Source organism: Saccostrea cucullata, unplaced genomic scaffold (assembly GCF_032062105.1).
Source record: "Saccostrea cucullata isolate Sc308-1 unplaced genomic scaffold, CSIRO_AGI_Scuc_v1 ctg53, whole genome shotgun sequence".
Taxonomy (NCBI): domain Eukaryota; kingdom Metazoa; phylum Mollusca; class Bivalvia; order Ostreida; family Ostreidae; genus Saccostrea; species Saccostrea cuccullata.
The window spans coordinates 522,448-538,365 of record NW_026936258.1 but is presented as its reverse complement, the minus strand read 5'-3'; the positions used below and the strand labels follow the sequence as shown (position 1 = coordinate 538,365).

General features: G+C 35.4%; 1 protein-coding gene across 1 annotated transcript in view; it reads left to right on the top strand.

Moving 5' to 3' along the window:
- LOC134245112 (MAM and LDL-receptor class A domain-containing protein 2-like) overlaps positions 1–15,918 on the top strand; it is a 169,439-nt gene that overhangs the window by 129,666 nt on the left and 23,855 nt on the right. Inside the window, exons 66-84 of the mRNA XM_062727371.1 lie at positions 2,657–2,779; positions 3,251–3,425; positions 5,091–5,260; positions 5,527–5,601; positions 5,690–5,835; positions 7,263–7,458; positions 7,696–7,833; positions 7,934–8,290; positions 9,396–9,554; positions 9,785–10,005; positions 10,270–10,390; positions 10,630–10,755; positions 11,140–11,478; positions 12,004–12,111; positions 12,297–12,452; positions 13,550–13,734; positions 14,054–14,174; positions 15,384–15,491; positions 15,670–15,798. Of these exons, the coding sequence (XP_062583355.1) occupies positions 2,657–2,779; positions 3,251–3,425; positions 5,091–5,260; positions 5,527–5,601; positions 5,690–5,835; positions 7,263–7,458; positions 7,696–7,833; positions 7,934–8,290; positions 9,396–9,554; positions 9,785–10,005; positions 10,270–10,390; positions 10,630–10,755; positions 11,140–11,478; positions 12,004–12,111; positions 12,297–12,452; positions 13,550–13,734; positions 14,054–14,174; positions 15,384–15,491; positions 15,670–15,798 (3,153 nt within the window). The remainder of the gene's footprint in view (positions 1–2,656; positions 2,780–3,250; positions 3,426–5,090; positions 5,261–5,526; positions 5,602–5,689; positions 5,836–7,262; positions 7,459–7,695; positions 7,834–7,933; positions 8,291–9,395; positions 9,555–9,784; positions 10,006–10,269; positions 10,391–10,629; positions 10,756–11,139; positions 11,479–12,003; positions 12,112–12,296; positions 12,453–13,549; positions 13,735–14,053; positions 14,175–15,383; positions 15,492–15,669; positions 15,799–15,918) is intronic.

Below are 15,918 nucleotides of genomic sequence, written 5' to 3'. Positions count from 1 at the left end.
AATTTTTTTCCCGGATTGGTCTCCGCAATACAACTTTTTATTTTATCAAAAATACAATAAAATCGGCAATGCGGCTACCTCAAAACGGATGCGCGCGGGCCTGAGAACCAAGATTTCAATTTTATATGGCCTTACAGGTTTCTTGGACATTCAGGAATTATCTTGAAATTTTAAAAATACAGTTTTTAGCTCTACTGGTCAGAGACCAGAAGAGCTTATGCGATAGTAATGCGTCCGGCGTCCGTCCGTCTGTCTGTCTGTCTGTCTGTCCGTCTGTCTGTAAACAATTTTTCAAAACGCTACTCCTCCTACAATTTTAGCCTGATTTCAATATAACTTGGCACACAAGTAGACTACACTAAGATACATAAAATAGTGCATCGGTTTTTGATTTCGATGAACGGTGTTGCCATGGTTACTAAAAATAGAATTTTCTGAGAAATTTTCTTTAAAACGCCACTCCTTCTACAGTTTTAGTCTGATTTCAATATAACTTAGCACACAAGTAGACTACACTAAGATACATAAAATAGTGCATCGGTTTTTTATTTCAATGAACGGTGATGCCATGGTTACTAAAAATAGAATTTTCTGAGAAATTCCTTTAAAATGCTACTCCTTCTACAGTTTTGGTCTGATTTCAATATTACTTGGCACACAAGTAGACTACACTAAGATACATAAAATAGTGCATCGGTTTTTGATTTCGATGAACTATGTTGCCATGGTTACTAAAAATAGAATTTTCTGTGAAATTCCTTTAAAACGCCACTCCTTCTACAGTTTTACTCTCCTTTCAATATCACTTGGCACACAAGTAGACTACACTAAGATACATAAAATAGTGCATCGGTTTTTTATTTCAATGAACGATGTTGCCATGGTTACTAAAAATAGAATTTTCTGTGAAATTCCTTTAAAACGCTACTCCTTCTACAGTTTTAGTCTGATTTCAATATCTTTTGGCACACAAGTAGACTACACTAAGATACATAAAATAGTGCATCGGTTTTTGATTTCGATGAACGATGTTGCCATGGTTACTAAAAATAGAATTTTCTGTGAAATTCCTTTAAAACGCTACTCCTTCTACAGTTATAGTCTCATTTCAATATCACTTGGCACACAAGTAGACTAGACTTAGATGCATAAAATAGTGAATCGGTTTTTGATTTCAATGAACGATGTTGCCATGGTTACTAAAAATAGAATTTTCTGAGAAATTCCTTTAAAAAGCTACTCCTTCTACAGTTTTAGTCTGATTTCAATATCACTTGGCACACAAGTAGACTACACTAAGATACATAAAATAGTGCATCGGTTTTTTATTTCAATGAACGATGTTGCCATGGTTACTAAAAATAGAATTTTCTGAGAAATTCCTTCAAGACGCTACTTCTTCTAAAGTTTTGGTCTGATTTCAGTATTACTTAGCACACAAGTAGACTACACTAAGATACATAAAATAGTGCATCAGTTTTTGATTTCGATGAACGATGTTGCCATGGTTACTAAAAATAGAATTTTCTGAGAAATTCCTTTAAAACGCTACTCCTTCTACAGTTTTGGTCTGATTTCAATATTACTTGGCACACAAGTAGACTACACTAAGATACATAAAATAGTGCATCGGTTTTTTATTTCAATGAACGATGTTGCCATGGTTACTAAAAATAGAATTTTCTGAGAAATTCCTTTAAAACGCTACTCCTTCTACAGTTTTAGTCTGATTTCAATATCACTTGGCACACAAGTAGACTACACTAAGATACATAAAATAGTGCATCGGTTTTTGATTTCGATGAACTATGTTGCCATGGTTACTAAAAATAGAATTTTCTGTGAAATTCCTTTAAAACGCTACTCCTTCTACAGTTTTAGTCTCATTTCAATATCACTTGGCACACAAGTAGACTACACTAAGATACATAAAATAGTGCATCGGTTTTTGATTTCGATGAGCGGTGTTGCAATGGTTACTAAAAATAGAATTTTCTGTGAAATTCCTTTAAAACGCAACTTCTACAGTTTTGGTCTGATTTCATTATCACTTGGCACATAAGTAAACTACACTAATTTACATAAAATAGTGCATCGGTTTTTTATTTCAATGAACGGTGTTGCCATGGTTACTAAAAGTAGAATTTTCTGTGGAATTCCTTTAAAATGCTACTCCTTCTACAGTTTTGGTCTGATTTCAATATAACTTATCACACAAGTAGACTACACTAAGATACATAATTCTGTGCATCGGCTTTTGATCAGTACAAACCAGTAGAGCTACAGTCTTGACAGAGACTTCTGGTTACTTATAGACTTCATATATTTTTAAAAATAAAAATGTAATCAAGTAAAACTCCCATTCAATGAGCTGCATCTTTATATTTCTACCCCTCAGCGGGGCCCTTGCTGACTGGTCAGTTTTCTAGTTTAGTTCATGTAATGTTATATTTGCTCTTGTTAATCAACAACATTCCTGGCTTATGTACAGCTTTGAATAGGGAAGTCATACATGTACATGCAAAAATTTTCCATCAATAAAGGATTTTGTTCATGAGGGGAGGCAACTTTCCATGTCCAACAATTATGCAAGAATCTGAGAATAAGAAGAGGAAAGTTGAAAACTAGCTTTATTAATTTTTTTTTTTTTGGAAAGGTTTCCCAGACCTGTCCTGTACATTTGATGACCCATCGTCTTGCCATTTTGAAGTTGATCACCCAAAAAGTTTGATTCCTCCTTCATTCAGATGGAAGCTCTCCAAGAGCAATGAAACTTCAGGTAATGCATGAATTCTACAACTTTACATATGAGTTGAACTTTTTTTAACTCCATCTCCTGCCCACTGCTTTTATAAAAAAAAATGTATCACTTATCTACAAAATCTTTTTTTTTTGCCTTTTGGTTTTAGATGCTAGGATAGGCACTTTGATAACCACTATTTTTAAAATTGATCATAAATTTAAGATATTGCATGATTTTAACTTTGAGCATATTTGGAAACATTTCTTCTTATGGATGTGTAGATAGATTCCAAGCATTTGGTGTAAGATTTGAATTGATCAGTCTTGTCTAGATATTTCTAAGGGAGCATACTTTGCATCAGATGCTGCAGTGTCTTCAAATATACTGGCCCTTTGAGCATGTGCTTGTTGACATACCAAGAGAGTACATTGCATAATTAGACTATCAAGTTCTTATTAGAACAAGAAAATGGTAGTAACGAAGGCAACCTTTTATTTACTCTATCAGCTGGCTCAGTGGACAGTGGCTCCGTTGGCAATCAAAATGTGCGACTCGTTGGAGGGGGGACCCCAAACCGTGGCCGTGTTGAGCTCTACTACTCAGGTGTGTGGGGGACAGTGTGTGATGATGGCTGGGACTCGAGAGATGCTGGAGTCATCTGTGTGATGCTAGGATATCAAAGGTGTGTAATCTAGATCAACTGATTCTGCGTTGCTGGTTATAAGATGAGCATTTTACATTGAGGCCTGGCATGAATCATATTGCCCTTCTGTCTTAATGTTTATCCAGCATCACATTGGGATACAATTAGTCAGAGTACATATTTTCTATTTTGTACTGAAGCACTTTACCTTTGGAGAAAGACATGTTTAGATTTTGTTGTCATATCACTTGGTATGTGTCTGAATGTATATTGAAACCCTAAACTAGTGTTAAAATTGCAATCTTATTAAATCAGAGTAGGAGGGGAGGTAAATTTTGGTGATGTCCAACTTGTATGCAAGTCTTAGAGTAGAAAAATTAGCTTTTTCTGGGAAAGGAAATATCAGACCTGTTTACTCTTACGATTTCACCGTATTTTGTACGGATTTTTAGTCTAAAATACGTCTCACGTTTTGCCATTATGAAAATACGGAAATCGGAAATACGTTAGTTTGGAATTTAACAGTTAGTTTTTGTAATGATCTGTCTTAGTTTTACTCTATTTATCGCTAAATAAGAAAAAGATTTCAAACACATGAGCGATGTCAGGTTGCCAAAACGCTGTGGTATTATGAAATAACAGACTTTGTTGTTAAACCATGTTTTTGTAATCAGAAAAGCAGCTTTTCTCTTTTAATAATATGTAAAATTGATGGAAAGTGAAATCTTACTGGCAAATACCAAATCTCACGGACAAATCTAATAAAAAATACTGAGAGACAGCGTTATGGGTAAACAGGTCTGAAATATATACTAATTATCCAATGATAATTGCAAATAAAGGTTAACCAGAACTTAATTGGGATAGGAAAATTTAAGATAATCAGAAATCAAAGCGCTTTTCCATTTTAGATTTCTTAGTGTCTATTAGATCCATAGACTTAACTTGGATAACTTGTTACATCAAGACTTTTATTATTAGCTCACCTGAGCCAAAGGCTCAAGTGAGCTTTTCTGATCACATTTTGTCTGTAGTCCGTTTGTCCGTCCGTCTGTCTGTAACTTTTCACATTTTCGACTTCTTCTCAAGAACCGCTGGGCCAATTTCAACCAAACTTGCCACAAAGCATCCTTACCAAAGGATTCTTCAAACTGTTCTTCAAAACATCTTCTCCAAAATAGAAAAGCTATAATTAATCATATTTATATGGAAGTATCCTCAGATAGTGTAGATTCAAATTTGTTGAAATCATGTGCCCCGGGGTGGGGGGGGTGGGGGCAAAATGGCCAACAAAGTTTTACATAGAAATATATAGGAAAATTCTTTAAAAATCTTCATCTCAAGAAAATCAAAGCTATAATTGATCATATTTATATGGAAGCATTCTCAGGTAGTGTAGATTCAAGTTTGTTCAAATTATGACCCCTGGGGGTAGGGCGGGGCCAAAATGGCCAACTAAAGTTTTACTTAGAAATATATAGGAAAATTCTTTAAAAATCTTCTTCTCAAGAATAGCAAAGCCATGATTGATCTTGGGACTACTTTAAGATTTAAACTTTTCAATAATAAACCAATTTCTACTTTTTCCTAGCCACATTGCTCAGGTGAGCGATGTGGCCCATGGGCCTCTTGTTAAGCCTGTTGTCTAAATGATATATATTCAGATAATTAATAGTCTATAGCAAGATTAAACTACTGTTTTAGAGCCAATGCCATTGCTTATGGCGGTGCATACTTTGGATATGGGACAGGACAGATCTGGCTGGATGATGTTGGATGTACTGGGACAGAGACAGATATATCCATGTGCTATCATTATGGATGGGGAAATCATAACTGTGGACACAGTGAAGATGCAGGGGTAGCATGTTCAGGTGAGCTTCTGATTGGATTAAATTCATCAAATAAAACATTACTTACAATTTGGAATAGAAATAATTTATTATATATTAAATTATAAATAAACATTAATTCATCAAATTAGAAATTTCATTAGTACTTCATTTTACATGAACTTTCAATGTCTTATGCACATGCAATTTTATAAAACATGTTAGAATAGCTTATTCAATACAGACAATGATTTCATTATACATTTTAGAGAAGCTTATTCAATACAGACAATATGATTTTAAAACAGGTACTCGTACTCTACCATCTACCACAGAGAAGCCTGGAGTCCCTGTAACATTGACAGACAGAACCTACTCCACAGGTAGGCTATTGTAGTTTGATGTTAGTGACCTCCTAATCCTTCTCAGATTGTTTGTATGTTTCTACCACTTCAATCAATCATTCCACAGGGGCGGTGATCCTTGCTGATGCCAGTCAGGGTGAGGCTGGAGAGGTCACAACCTTTACCATCCCTCTGAACACCACGGTGGGGGAGAAGCTGAGAGTTCTGTTCAGGTTTTCTTATGGAGTCTGTAATGACACTAGTAGGCTGGAGGTAAGAATTTTTATCTTCATACACTTATTCTTATATTTCATGCTCTCAAATAAAACAGCAATCAGACTGAGGTTCCCAAATTTGATATCTTTAGGAAGGGAAAAGGAGGGGGGGCTTCTTCATGCCACTGTTTTCTTCAGAAGAAAAATTCACGATTCTATCAATAGAGATGCTTAAAAATATAATTCCAGCATCATTAGAGCTATTTTGTTAGTATATATATATATATATACACAAATGTGTTTCTCTATGTGTTTGTAAAATTTAAGGTAATTATACCCCCTTCATAGAAACAGACCTGTTTATTCTTACGATTTCGCCATAATTTGTACGGATTTTTAGTCTAAAATACGTCTCACGTTTTGCCATTTTGAAAATACAGAAATCGGAAATACGTTAGTTTGGAATTTAACAGTTAGTTTTCGTTATGATCTGTGGTAGAGCGTTCGCTTCGTGATCGGGAGGCCCGAGTTCGATTCTCGTTCTCGGCGCCGCGTCATACCTAAGACGTAAACAAAGGTAGTGACTGTTCCTTCGCCAAGCGCTCGGCACTAGAAGTGAAAGTCACGGGTCTTTCGGATATGACCTTAAAAAACGTAGGTCCCGTGTCACGGTAGGCGTTGGCACGATAAAGAACCCTCACTGCTCAATGGCCCTGAGTGCCGAGTATAGGTCTAAATTTGAAGCCCTTCACTGGCATCGGTGACGTCTCCATATGAGTGAAAAATTCTCGAGAGGGACGTTAAACAATATACAATCAATCAATCAATCGTTATCTGTCTTAGTTTCACCCTCTTTGTCGCTAAATAAGAGAGAGATTTCAAACACATAATTGATGTCAGGTTGCCAAAACGCTGTGGTATTATGGAATGACAAATACCTTGTTGTTAAATCATGTTTTGTGTAATCAGAAAAGCAGTTTTTCTCTTTTAATATATGTAAAATTGATGGAAAGTGAAATCTTACTGGCAAATGCCAAATCTCACGGACAAATCTAATAACAAATACTGCGAGACAGCGTTATGGGTAAACAGGTCTGTAGAAAGGAGGGCATATTGCTTTGCTTCTGTCTGCCGGTCGGTCCACTTAGTTTCTGTTCATTTTCTTCACAAACTTTGCACATACGGAAAAGAAATTTGATATACAGATTTATCAAATGAATATCTAGGTCATGTTCTGTTTTGGGTATGATCCCGCCATTTTTGACAGATTTTTTCCCCTTGGACTTGGAAAAATTCCATTTGGGGGAGGGGGGCATAAGTGTTTTACAAATATCTCTTGTTTTTTAAATGTGCTATTCACAGTTTTGGAGACTATTTTAGAATATGTTCTGATCTAGAAAATTTGCAGCTTTTATATCAGTTTAAGTTTTGGTATATTGATCATATTTATATAATAAGCACTTTTTGTAATGGTTTTATAATCAGATCAGACAAAGTGAAGCAGGGTCATCCTCTTTGTTGTGGGGGTCCACAAGTAAGGAAGTGGATTCCTGGCAATGGCTGTGCTTACCTCTCAAGGACGATGCTCAAGGTCAGCTGGAGTTCAAGGCCATTCGTGGGTCAAGTGCTTTAGCAGATGTACAGATAGATACAGTTCATGTCTCCAGGGAAAAATGTCCACGTAAGTATATCTTTTAACAATGGACTATTCCTCAGTATTTCACAGAAGCTTAATTTGCACTGTTCATTTTGTAAATATACATGTACACTAGTAAATATTTCAATAATTGGTTACTTAAAAGACTACATGCGAATTCAGGATTTTTTAATTTTCATATTAATTTATTACCTCCTTATAACAATTCTAAACATTAATCAAAGACATACCAAGTAAATGTGTCTTTTGTGTTTTCTGTAGACGTTGCTTCATGTAGCTTCGAGTCTGCAAAGATTTGTAATTATATCGTGCAACAAAGCACCTCTCAATTCCACTGGTCAAGGAGCAGTACCAATATCGGTGGTGTTGCTTTTGGAGATCCTGTATATGGCAAGTCAGGTAAACCAGCCTCCTCTGATTCTTGTTTATTGTACATCTATAACATTGAATTCAATGATGACTGAGCACTCTGGTGAATGTTGTTTTAATTCATTTTCAGGACACTACATGTACACACAGAGTTGTGTGAACTCCATGCCTGTCCGGGAAGGTGCCACGGCAAGCCTCTCTACACCAAGGTTTCAGACCACATCAAACATGCATGTGACGTTTTACTACCTCCTGAGTGGATCTGATATAGGGGTCCTGAATGTATACATGAACTCAGACTCCAGCCCCACCCCCCACAAAGTCTTCTCAAAGGCTGGTAATCAGGGAACACACTGGTACCTGGCATGTGTAGACATACAGGGCAATAATAACAACGTATCTGTCTCTTTTACTGCGTATCAGGGCTTAGGATGTAATGCTACATTTGGAATTGACCATGTGATGGCAGAGGAAGGGTCCTGTCCTTGTAAGTTTTTCTTAAATTTAACACAACAAAAATGTGTTGTCACAAAAAAAGAAAACTCATTTTCTGAGTTATGCCAGGATATATATGTCTAAAAGTAAAAATCAAGAATCAATGTTAAGGATGATTTTGTGTGTGTTTTTTTATGGCGTCGGGCTTGCCCGATCGTCATCTAGCGATCAGTCAGGTTTACGCGACCGCACGTGTCAGTGGATGCATCCGCAATAGAAAATAACAACAGCTGTAAACCAATTTCTTTTAAAACGTTTACAATGAGTAATAGCTTGAATATAAAATTAAATCAATTGTATCTTCAATTAATTCTACTAAAAACAACGATATTATGTTGAATTTTTACGCAAGAAAAACGTTATGGTTGTTGCGGTTGAATTTCTACAGAGAGGGTGCGTCGAATGACATGAATCACATTTTGGGACCGATTACTGTACATACAAACAATCTTAAATACGGTAAAATAATTACAAAATAAACACGAATGCAACAAGACTATAAAGATTGAATTATTTAATCTTAGCTTTACTTTTACGATCTTCAATCCAATTTTATCCGAACAACCGACGATATGCCAGTATTCTTCGATTGACTGAAAAGAAATTAGATTGATATAGAGGATGGACATTTCTGACGATGTCTGGTCAATTCGAACCCTGACTCATTCGGATCAGGACACAAGGCTATCAGGCCCTATACTGTATTTGTGTTGACTATTTTTTTTTTAATTTTATTATTATGTTACCGGAGTCACTTACTTGACCTATCTGCAGATCTTTTGAAATTGTTTTTCTTGTTCGACGCCATTGAAGCCTTTCAGGCTTTTGATTTTTTATTATTGTTTGTTGAAAAATATAATTTATTTCAAAGAAATACGCAATCATTTAACAAATAGCTGACAAAGGGCACTGATAAAGTGTAATTTTAAGTGCAAAAAATATGTAATGGGATATATGCCCAATATAGTTCAAGTGTAAAATTGTCAAAATATGTGAGGACCAAAAAATGATCTGATAAGTGCCAAATGTACATGTGTGTACACATTTATACAGTTGATATACCAGATGAACGTTGACAAGTGATTGATGTTTTTCAGACCCATTAGTGGATTTAATGTGTGATGTAGAAAATCCAGACTTGTGTCGGTACCAGTCAAACTGCACCGAGGGATCTAAGTTCCAGTGGGCCAGGGGCTCAGGTGAAACTCCCTCCTCTAACACCGGACCATTTACTGACGGAAACGGTAATCCAGCAGGTAGGAGGAAAGTTCTCATAGCTTTTGATTTTTGTATAGATTAGGAAATTTAAATTATAGAGGTCACTTGAACATCTTTAAAGGAAATTTTGATTAAATAAATACAGTGAAGTAGAAATGAGTTTCTTCTAAAATTTAAATTATAGAGGTCACTTGAACATCTTTAAAGGAAATTTTGATTATATAAATACAATGAAGTAGAAATGAGTTTCTTCTAAATGTTTGACTAGGTCATTACCTATTTGTGGAGGCCTCTGATGGAATGCCTGGAGACCAAAGTTTTCTCTGGTTCCCGCCCCTACAGACAACTCAGACCTCCAGTTTACAGTTTAAGTACCACATGTATGGGGACCAGACAGGGGAACTTGCAGTCTGGAGCCGAGATATCGGTACAGGTGTACTAAACCAGCTGTGGTCCAAAGCCAGCAATCAGTGGCAGTACTGGCACAAGGTAAAGGTTTCTACATGTAGAAAAGTGGAATGGTTGATAATAAGATTTCTTATTTTCAAAAGAGAAAATATGTAGGAAAAAATATCAAATATTTATCGAACCTAATTTGAAACCAAAGATGTATTTTGATGTATAATAATGAAAAAAATTGGTGTTTTCTGAACGGAATGCATATACTTAAGACAAAAATAGGTCCTGCATGACTCTGAGATTAACAATGTTTTACTGGAATGGAAATAGAAATTTCTAACATTTTTTTGACAGGGATGTGTCACTATCCCAGTTTCTTCCCAATTTGAACTGTATTTTGTTGCCCAGAAAGGCACTGGACATAAATCTGACATGGCATTAGATGATATTGTGATAATGAGTGCTGCTTGTTCAGGTATTTGGATATATATAATTACATGTACTAGTTTATATTCTGTTAAACATTATAATATATCAATGAGTTTAGTGTGTCAAACTCTGTATGTATATTATTTGTTTCTGTTGTATCTTCATCATTAATCATAGCCAACATCAAATTAAAAAGAAAAAAAAGTTTTTTTTAAAAAAATAATTCAAATATGACCTCAAAGACATCTTAAAAAGAATTGAGTTAATAAATATTTTGTTCTATAGATACATCAGTAAGTTGTGATTTTGAGGATGATTTCCTCTGTGGCTACCTGAATCAGAGCGTTGCCCACTGGACAAGGGTTAACTATACAAACACCAGCTACCCAGCCTCCTCAACTAGTAAGACAGGTAATGGAATGGATGTTGTTAGTAGTCAACTGTAGTTTATAGTCAGCTAAAGGGTAATAACATTGTCTCTATGTTGTTGATCCAACGGTGATGTACCTCAATAAATATATGTTCATGTAACAAATACTACTCACATCTTATATAAAACATTAAAGTTGCATTTATAATGGATCATTTCCTAACTAGTGTTTGAGATTAAGCTGAAAGTAATTGCAGTTCATTTACAATATCATCATAAACATACTCTATACTTATGTTAATCAAGCAAAACTAAAAGAAATTGTGATATTGAACAAGTTTCCATCTTGCCTCCTAACTTGTAATCTGTTTTAAATACTGTATAAAACATGTATATACCATGTCTCTGTTTGTATAATTTGACAGGAAGCTACATTATGAGTTCCTCTAACTCCTCCATCATGTTGTCCCCGAGCTTGTCTCACCCCGGGGGCACGGGTTGTGTTCACTTTGAATACTTTGCTCACCATGGAGGAACCAACAGATCCCTCCTGTCCATCCAGCTGTTGGAGGAAACAGAACAAGGCACAAAAAGAAACATGTGGAACCGGTCCAGGGTCACTGACGGCTTCTGGTACAACGGACAGTTTCAGTTTGATCTCCCCTCCAGGAATTTCCGCTTAGCTTTCCTGGGTGAAGCAGAAGATGGGAGCTTTGTAGCTGTTGATAATGTGACAGTACTCAGTGGAGATTGCCCTCCACTAGGTTTGGAAAATAAATATTTATCTTGTCTGAGATAGAGTTTAGAAGCTTTCCATTGCATTGAACTTGTTATTTTATAGAAGGAAATGTTTAACAACCATCATCATGGTATTGCAAAGGTTAAACTGAATGCTGTTAATAATTTAATCATATCTACTACAGTCCAAGAAAATAGAATTATCCCTAAAAGCCTTTTAAATTTATTAACTGTAAAACAATATTTTATGCCCACTTATAAGACAAAATTGCTAAATTTGCTACTGTAAATAACTTTTTATTCGCGAGAACTTTATTTTCATTCTCGCGTATAATAGAATTCCTTAAGATTATATAAAGCAAAGACCACAATTCGTGAAAATTTTTTCTCTCTTATAAAGAGTCGATGACTATCTCGCGAAAATAAGGTGTCACGAAAATTAAGTGATCTACAGTAGTTGCTAAAATATTTATTCTTTTATATTTTACTCCTGTTTAACTTAAATAACTTGAATATCGAATTTCGCAAATCTCTGTTATTTCTGGTTTTAGAGTGTCCTTCTAATTTGTTCTCCTGCTCAGACCAATGTATTTCATATGATTATGTGTGTGACAAAATTCCTCAGTGTCAAAACGAAGAAGATGAAACACTTCTATGTTGTAAGTATATATGATTGATTAGTATGGAGTGTATCATGTGACTTAATTTGTTTAGCATGGCTTGTATCATGATTTTATTTATTTTAGCACAGATTGTATCGTGATTTTATCCGTTTTACCACAGTGTATCATATGATTTTATCTGTTTTAGCACAGAGTGTATCATGTGACTTTATCTGTTTAAGCACGGAGTGTATCATGTGACTTTGATGATTCCTACCACTGTGGCTATGTCAACGGTTCTTCGTCAACCCCAGTCTACTGGTTAAGGACGCTGAGTGTGAATGGAGAGATTATTACTGACCACACTAAACACACTTCTAGAAACGGCAGTTCACTAGGTATGAGAAATCTTTCTGATTTTTATCATTGAAAGGTGTTTTAGCTGCCTGAGCGAAAAGCTCGGGTGAGCTTTTCTGATCAACCCTTGGTCGTCATCCATCCACCTGTAAACTTTTCACATTTTCAACTTCTTTTCAAGATCCACCTGGCCCATTTTAACCAAAGTTGATACAAAGCATCCTTGGTTGATGGGGGAGACAAGGGGTTAAATTGTTTAGGTAAAGGGCCAAGTCCCGTTACAAGGGAAGATAAGCAAGAAAAGACAAAAATAGAGAGGAGTCATTGAAAAATCTTCTCAGGAACCATCTCGCTAAAAAAGCTGAAACTTAGATGGAAACATTCTGTGCTAGTCTAAATTCTAAATTGGTCAAATCATGACCCCAGGGGGTAAGGCAGGCCACCATAGGGAATGAAAGTTTTACATTGAAATATATCTTTAAAAATCTTCTTCACAAGAACCATTGGGCCAAAAATGCTGATTCAGAAACTTATGGATGCATCCTAATGAAGTAAAGGTTCTAAATTGTTCTCATTGTGACTCTGGGGTAGGACGGGCCACAATAGATATAACAAGGGGGAAACCTGGTGAAGAACAGCAGTGCCAAAGTTACTCAAGTGAGGGTGTGGCCCATGGTTATCTGGAAAGTTGGCATGTAGGGGCATCGATAGTACCCTTAAAATCTCATATCCTTGGATATCTTGAAGTTTTCCTTGGTCTCAAGTGTAAGATAACAACGTTGGTCTGATGTTGTAACATTGAAATCAGTAAATGAAATAATGAGTCAAAAGCAATTTGCAGAGATGGACAACAAATTAAAAAAAAAAAAGAATGTAAAAAAAAATATGTATAGAAAAAAATAATGCTTGATCTTTGGCAAAACAAATTAGTTATTTCAGCTAGCTTACTGACCAAGTATCATTGTGCTGGCATGGAATATTGGGCTTTAAGTTGTAATATCTTGAATCTTTTCACCAAACCCAATTAATCTGAGAATATTTAGAATTGTATAAACACCAACACCCCCCCCCCATGAATAGAAAAAAAATTAGTACGTCATTTGTTGATATTTTTTTATGATGAAGCTCTCTCTTGCAGGTTATTTCTTGGGATTCCAGACCAGTTACACAACGCCTGTTCGTCTAAATGCTCCCACAGAAAACATTACAGTCGATTCTTGTCTCAAGTTCTACACATTTGGAAACAGAAACTTATGGGTGGGAAATTACTCACAATATCTTCTAACTGCCATCAGTGAAAGCACAATATGGAGACCATACCAGGTATCAAAGAAATTTTGGTCTTATTGGCTGGCTATAATTTTCAAAATTAATTTCAAATTGGCATATACTGTAAAATCACATATTTTTGTGGGGTTAAATTTTCGAGGTATAAAGGGAAAATATTGGTTAGTTGGGATTTGATTTCGAGGTTTGAGAATGAAAAATAGTAATACATTTGAAATTTTACATTTCGCAGTGGACATAAATTCATGGGACTCTCCGTACCTTGAAAGGAATGAAAATTAAACCCCAACGAAAATTAGTGATTTCATAATGTGCTATGATTTTTAGCATCAGTAACTTTGTCTTGATATTGTAGATACTAGTGGAAGCTGGAATATTGACCTTACAATTTTACTGGCCAGGAACATATACGTATGAAAATAAATACGCAGGGTTGGATGATGTGTCAATCACAGCAGGCGCTTGTCTGCCTATTGGTATGGTCCAGCTTTAAATACTGAATGATAATTTTACAAAGCCATTTGAAAATGAAATTCTTGGCATTTACTTAAATTTCAAAATCTTGCTATATGATTATTATGTATACAGGTGACTCGAGATATCTCAAAGTTCAAGGGACCGCAAGAAAAGTTCGAGAGATCGAGGGGTTCGAGAGATAGAAAGTAAAAAAATCCGGAATTTTCAGTTCCGATCACCGAAGTTCTATTTTTATAGATACCAGAAGTATATGTAAATAAAGTCATTGCACGTTTTCAATCGTATTTGACAGGTAATTAACATGATATCAACAACAATGATTGTATTTCGAATAAATAAAACGAATTTCTAAAGTTTCAGTATAAATAAAACGAATTTCTAAAGTTTCAGTATTTATTTGTTCCTATTTCATGGTTACATGAAACCGAATAGCAATTGTTGGTTTGGCTATTCCGCGGCTTGATCAGGACCTTCAATGGTGTTCACCAGATTTTTCTTAATCGGTATTCAGTCCTTGAGAAAGGAATTTTCTTGTGCAATATTTGCCATGCTGGAATTATTAAGACTCTATTTAATCATAATAAAAGTTCATAGTCTATCGGAACTTACTGAAACGAACATCTATAAATTAAATTTCTAAAAATTATCATCTAAGTTTCAATTTGAAATAAGTTACGAATTTGTTTATAATCTACCCTGTAATTAATAACCAATTAATTATATCAAAACACCGACGACCCACAGGTGTAGTGTCATCTATGTAAACACCCAATTGACACCTCAATGCCAGCCCAAGGCTTTCATTGTTTCAAGGTAACTCCAGACTGCATCAATTTTACGCTTGATTGGAGTGTATAAACGCGCAATCAAAACTTCGAGAGATAGAGAGTAAAATTCAATGAAATAAGTGTAACGGGACCAAGATTTTGGTTCGAGAGATAGAGAACTTCGAGAGATAGAAGTTCGAGAGATCAGGAGTATATTTGCTTAATTATATAGAGGGAAAAAACGGGACCGGAGGTTCACTTTGAGAGATTGAGAACTTCGAGAGATCGGAGTTCGAGCCATCGAGAGTCACCTGTATTAGAAAATATAATCATCCACTGTGATCAAGTCTCAAACTAGTTTAATTAAACTCTAAATTAGTTGTTTAGCGAATGACAGATTATATGTGTGTACATAATATTTCTATACATGTTTTATTGTAGTTTGTCCTCCTGAGATGTTTGCCTGCGGCACCACAACCTGTCTTCCTAATTCACTTAAGTGCGATCGGAAAGTGGACTGTGTCTCTGGAGAAGATGAGATTGGGTGTCGTAAGTAACACATAATGTATCATGGCAGTTTTCTGCAGTTGTCCTTATTTTTTTTTTTTTTTGGCCTCTGAGAGAAATCTGTCAAATTCAAGAATGACAAACATTTATTAGAACAAAGAATGATCTCTTTTTATGCAAATTCTGAACAATCCATATAGAAGTATGTAAATTTTTACAGCTTTCAACATAACCTGTGACTTTGAGAGTAACAACTGGTGTGGATACTCAGTAGGAACGAGGTTTACTCGCAGACAAGGCAATTATTTCTATCTCCCCAACCAGGACCACACAACTGGCACCCTACAAGGTAAAATAGAAACTAGAGTTTATCTTGGTTTACATGAATTAGACAAAGAAATGTTCAATGTGGTGTAATTTGTTCATTAAATGTTCATTAAATCATGTTTTATTTTTAACCTTTATTTAA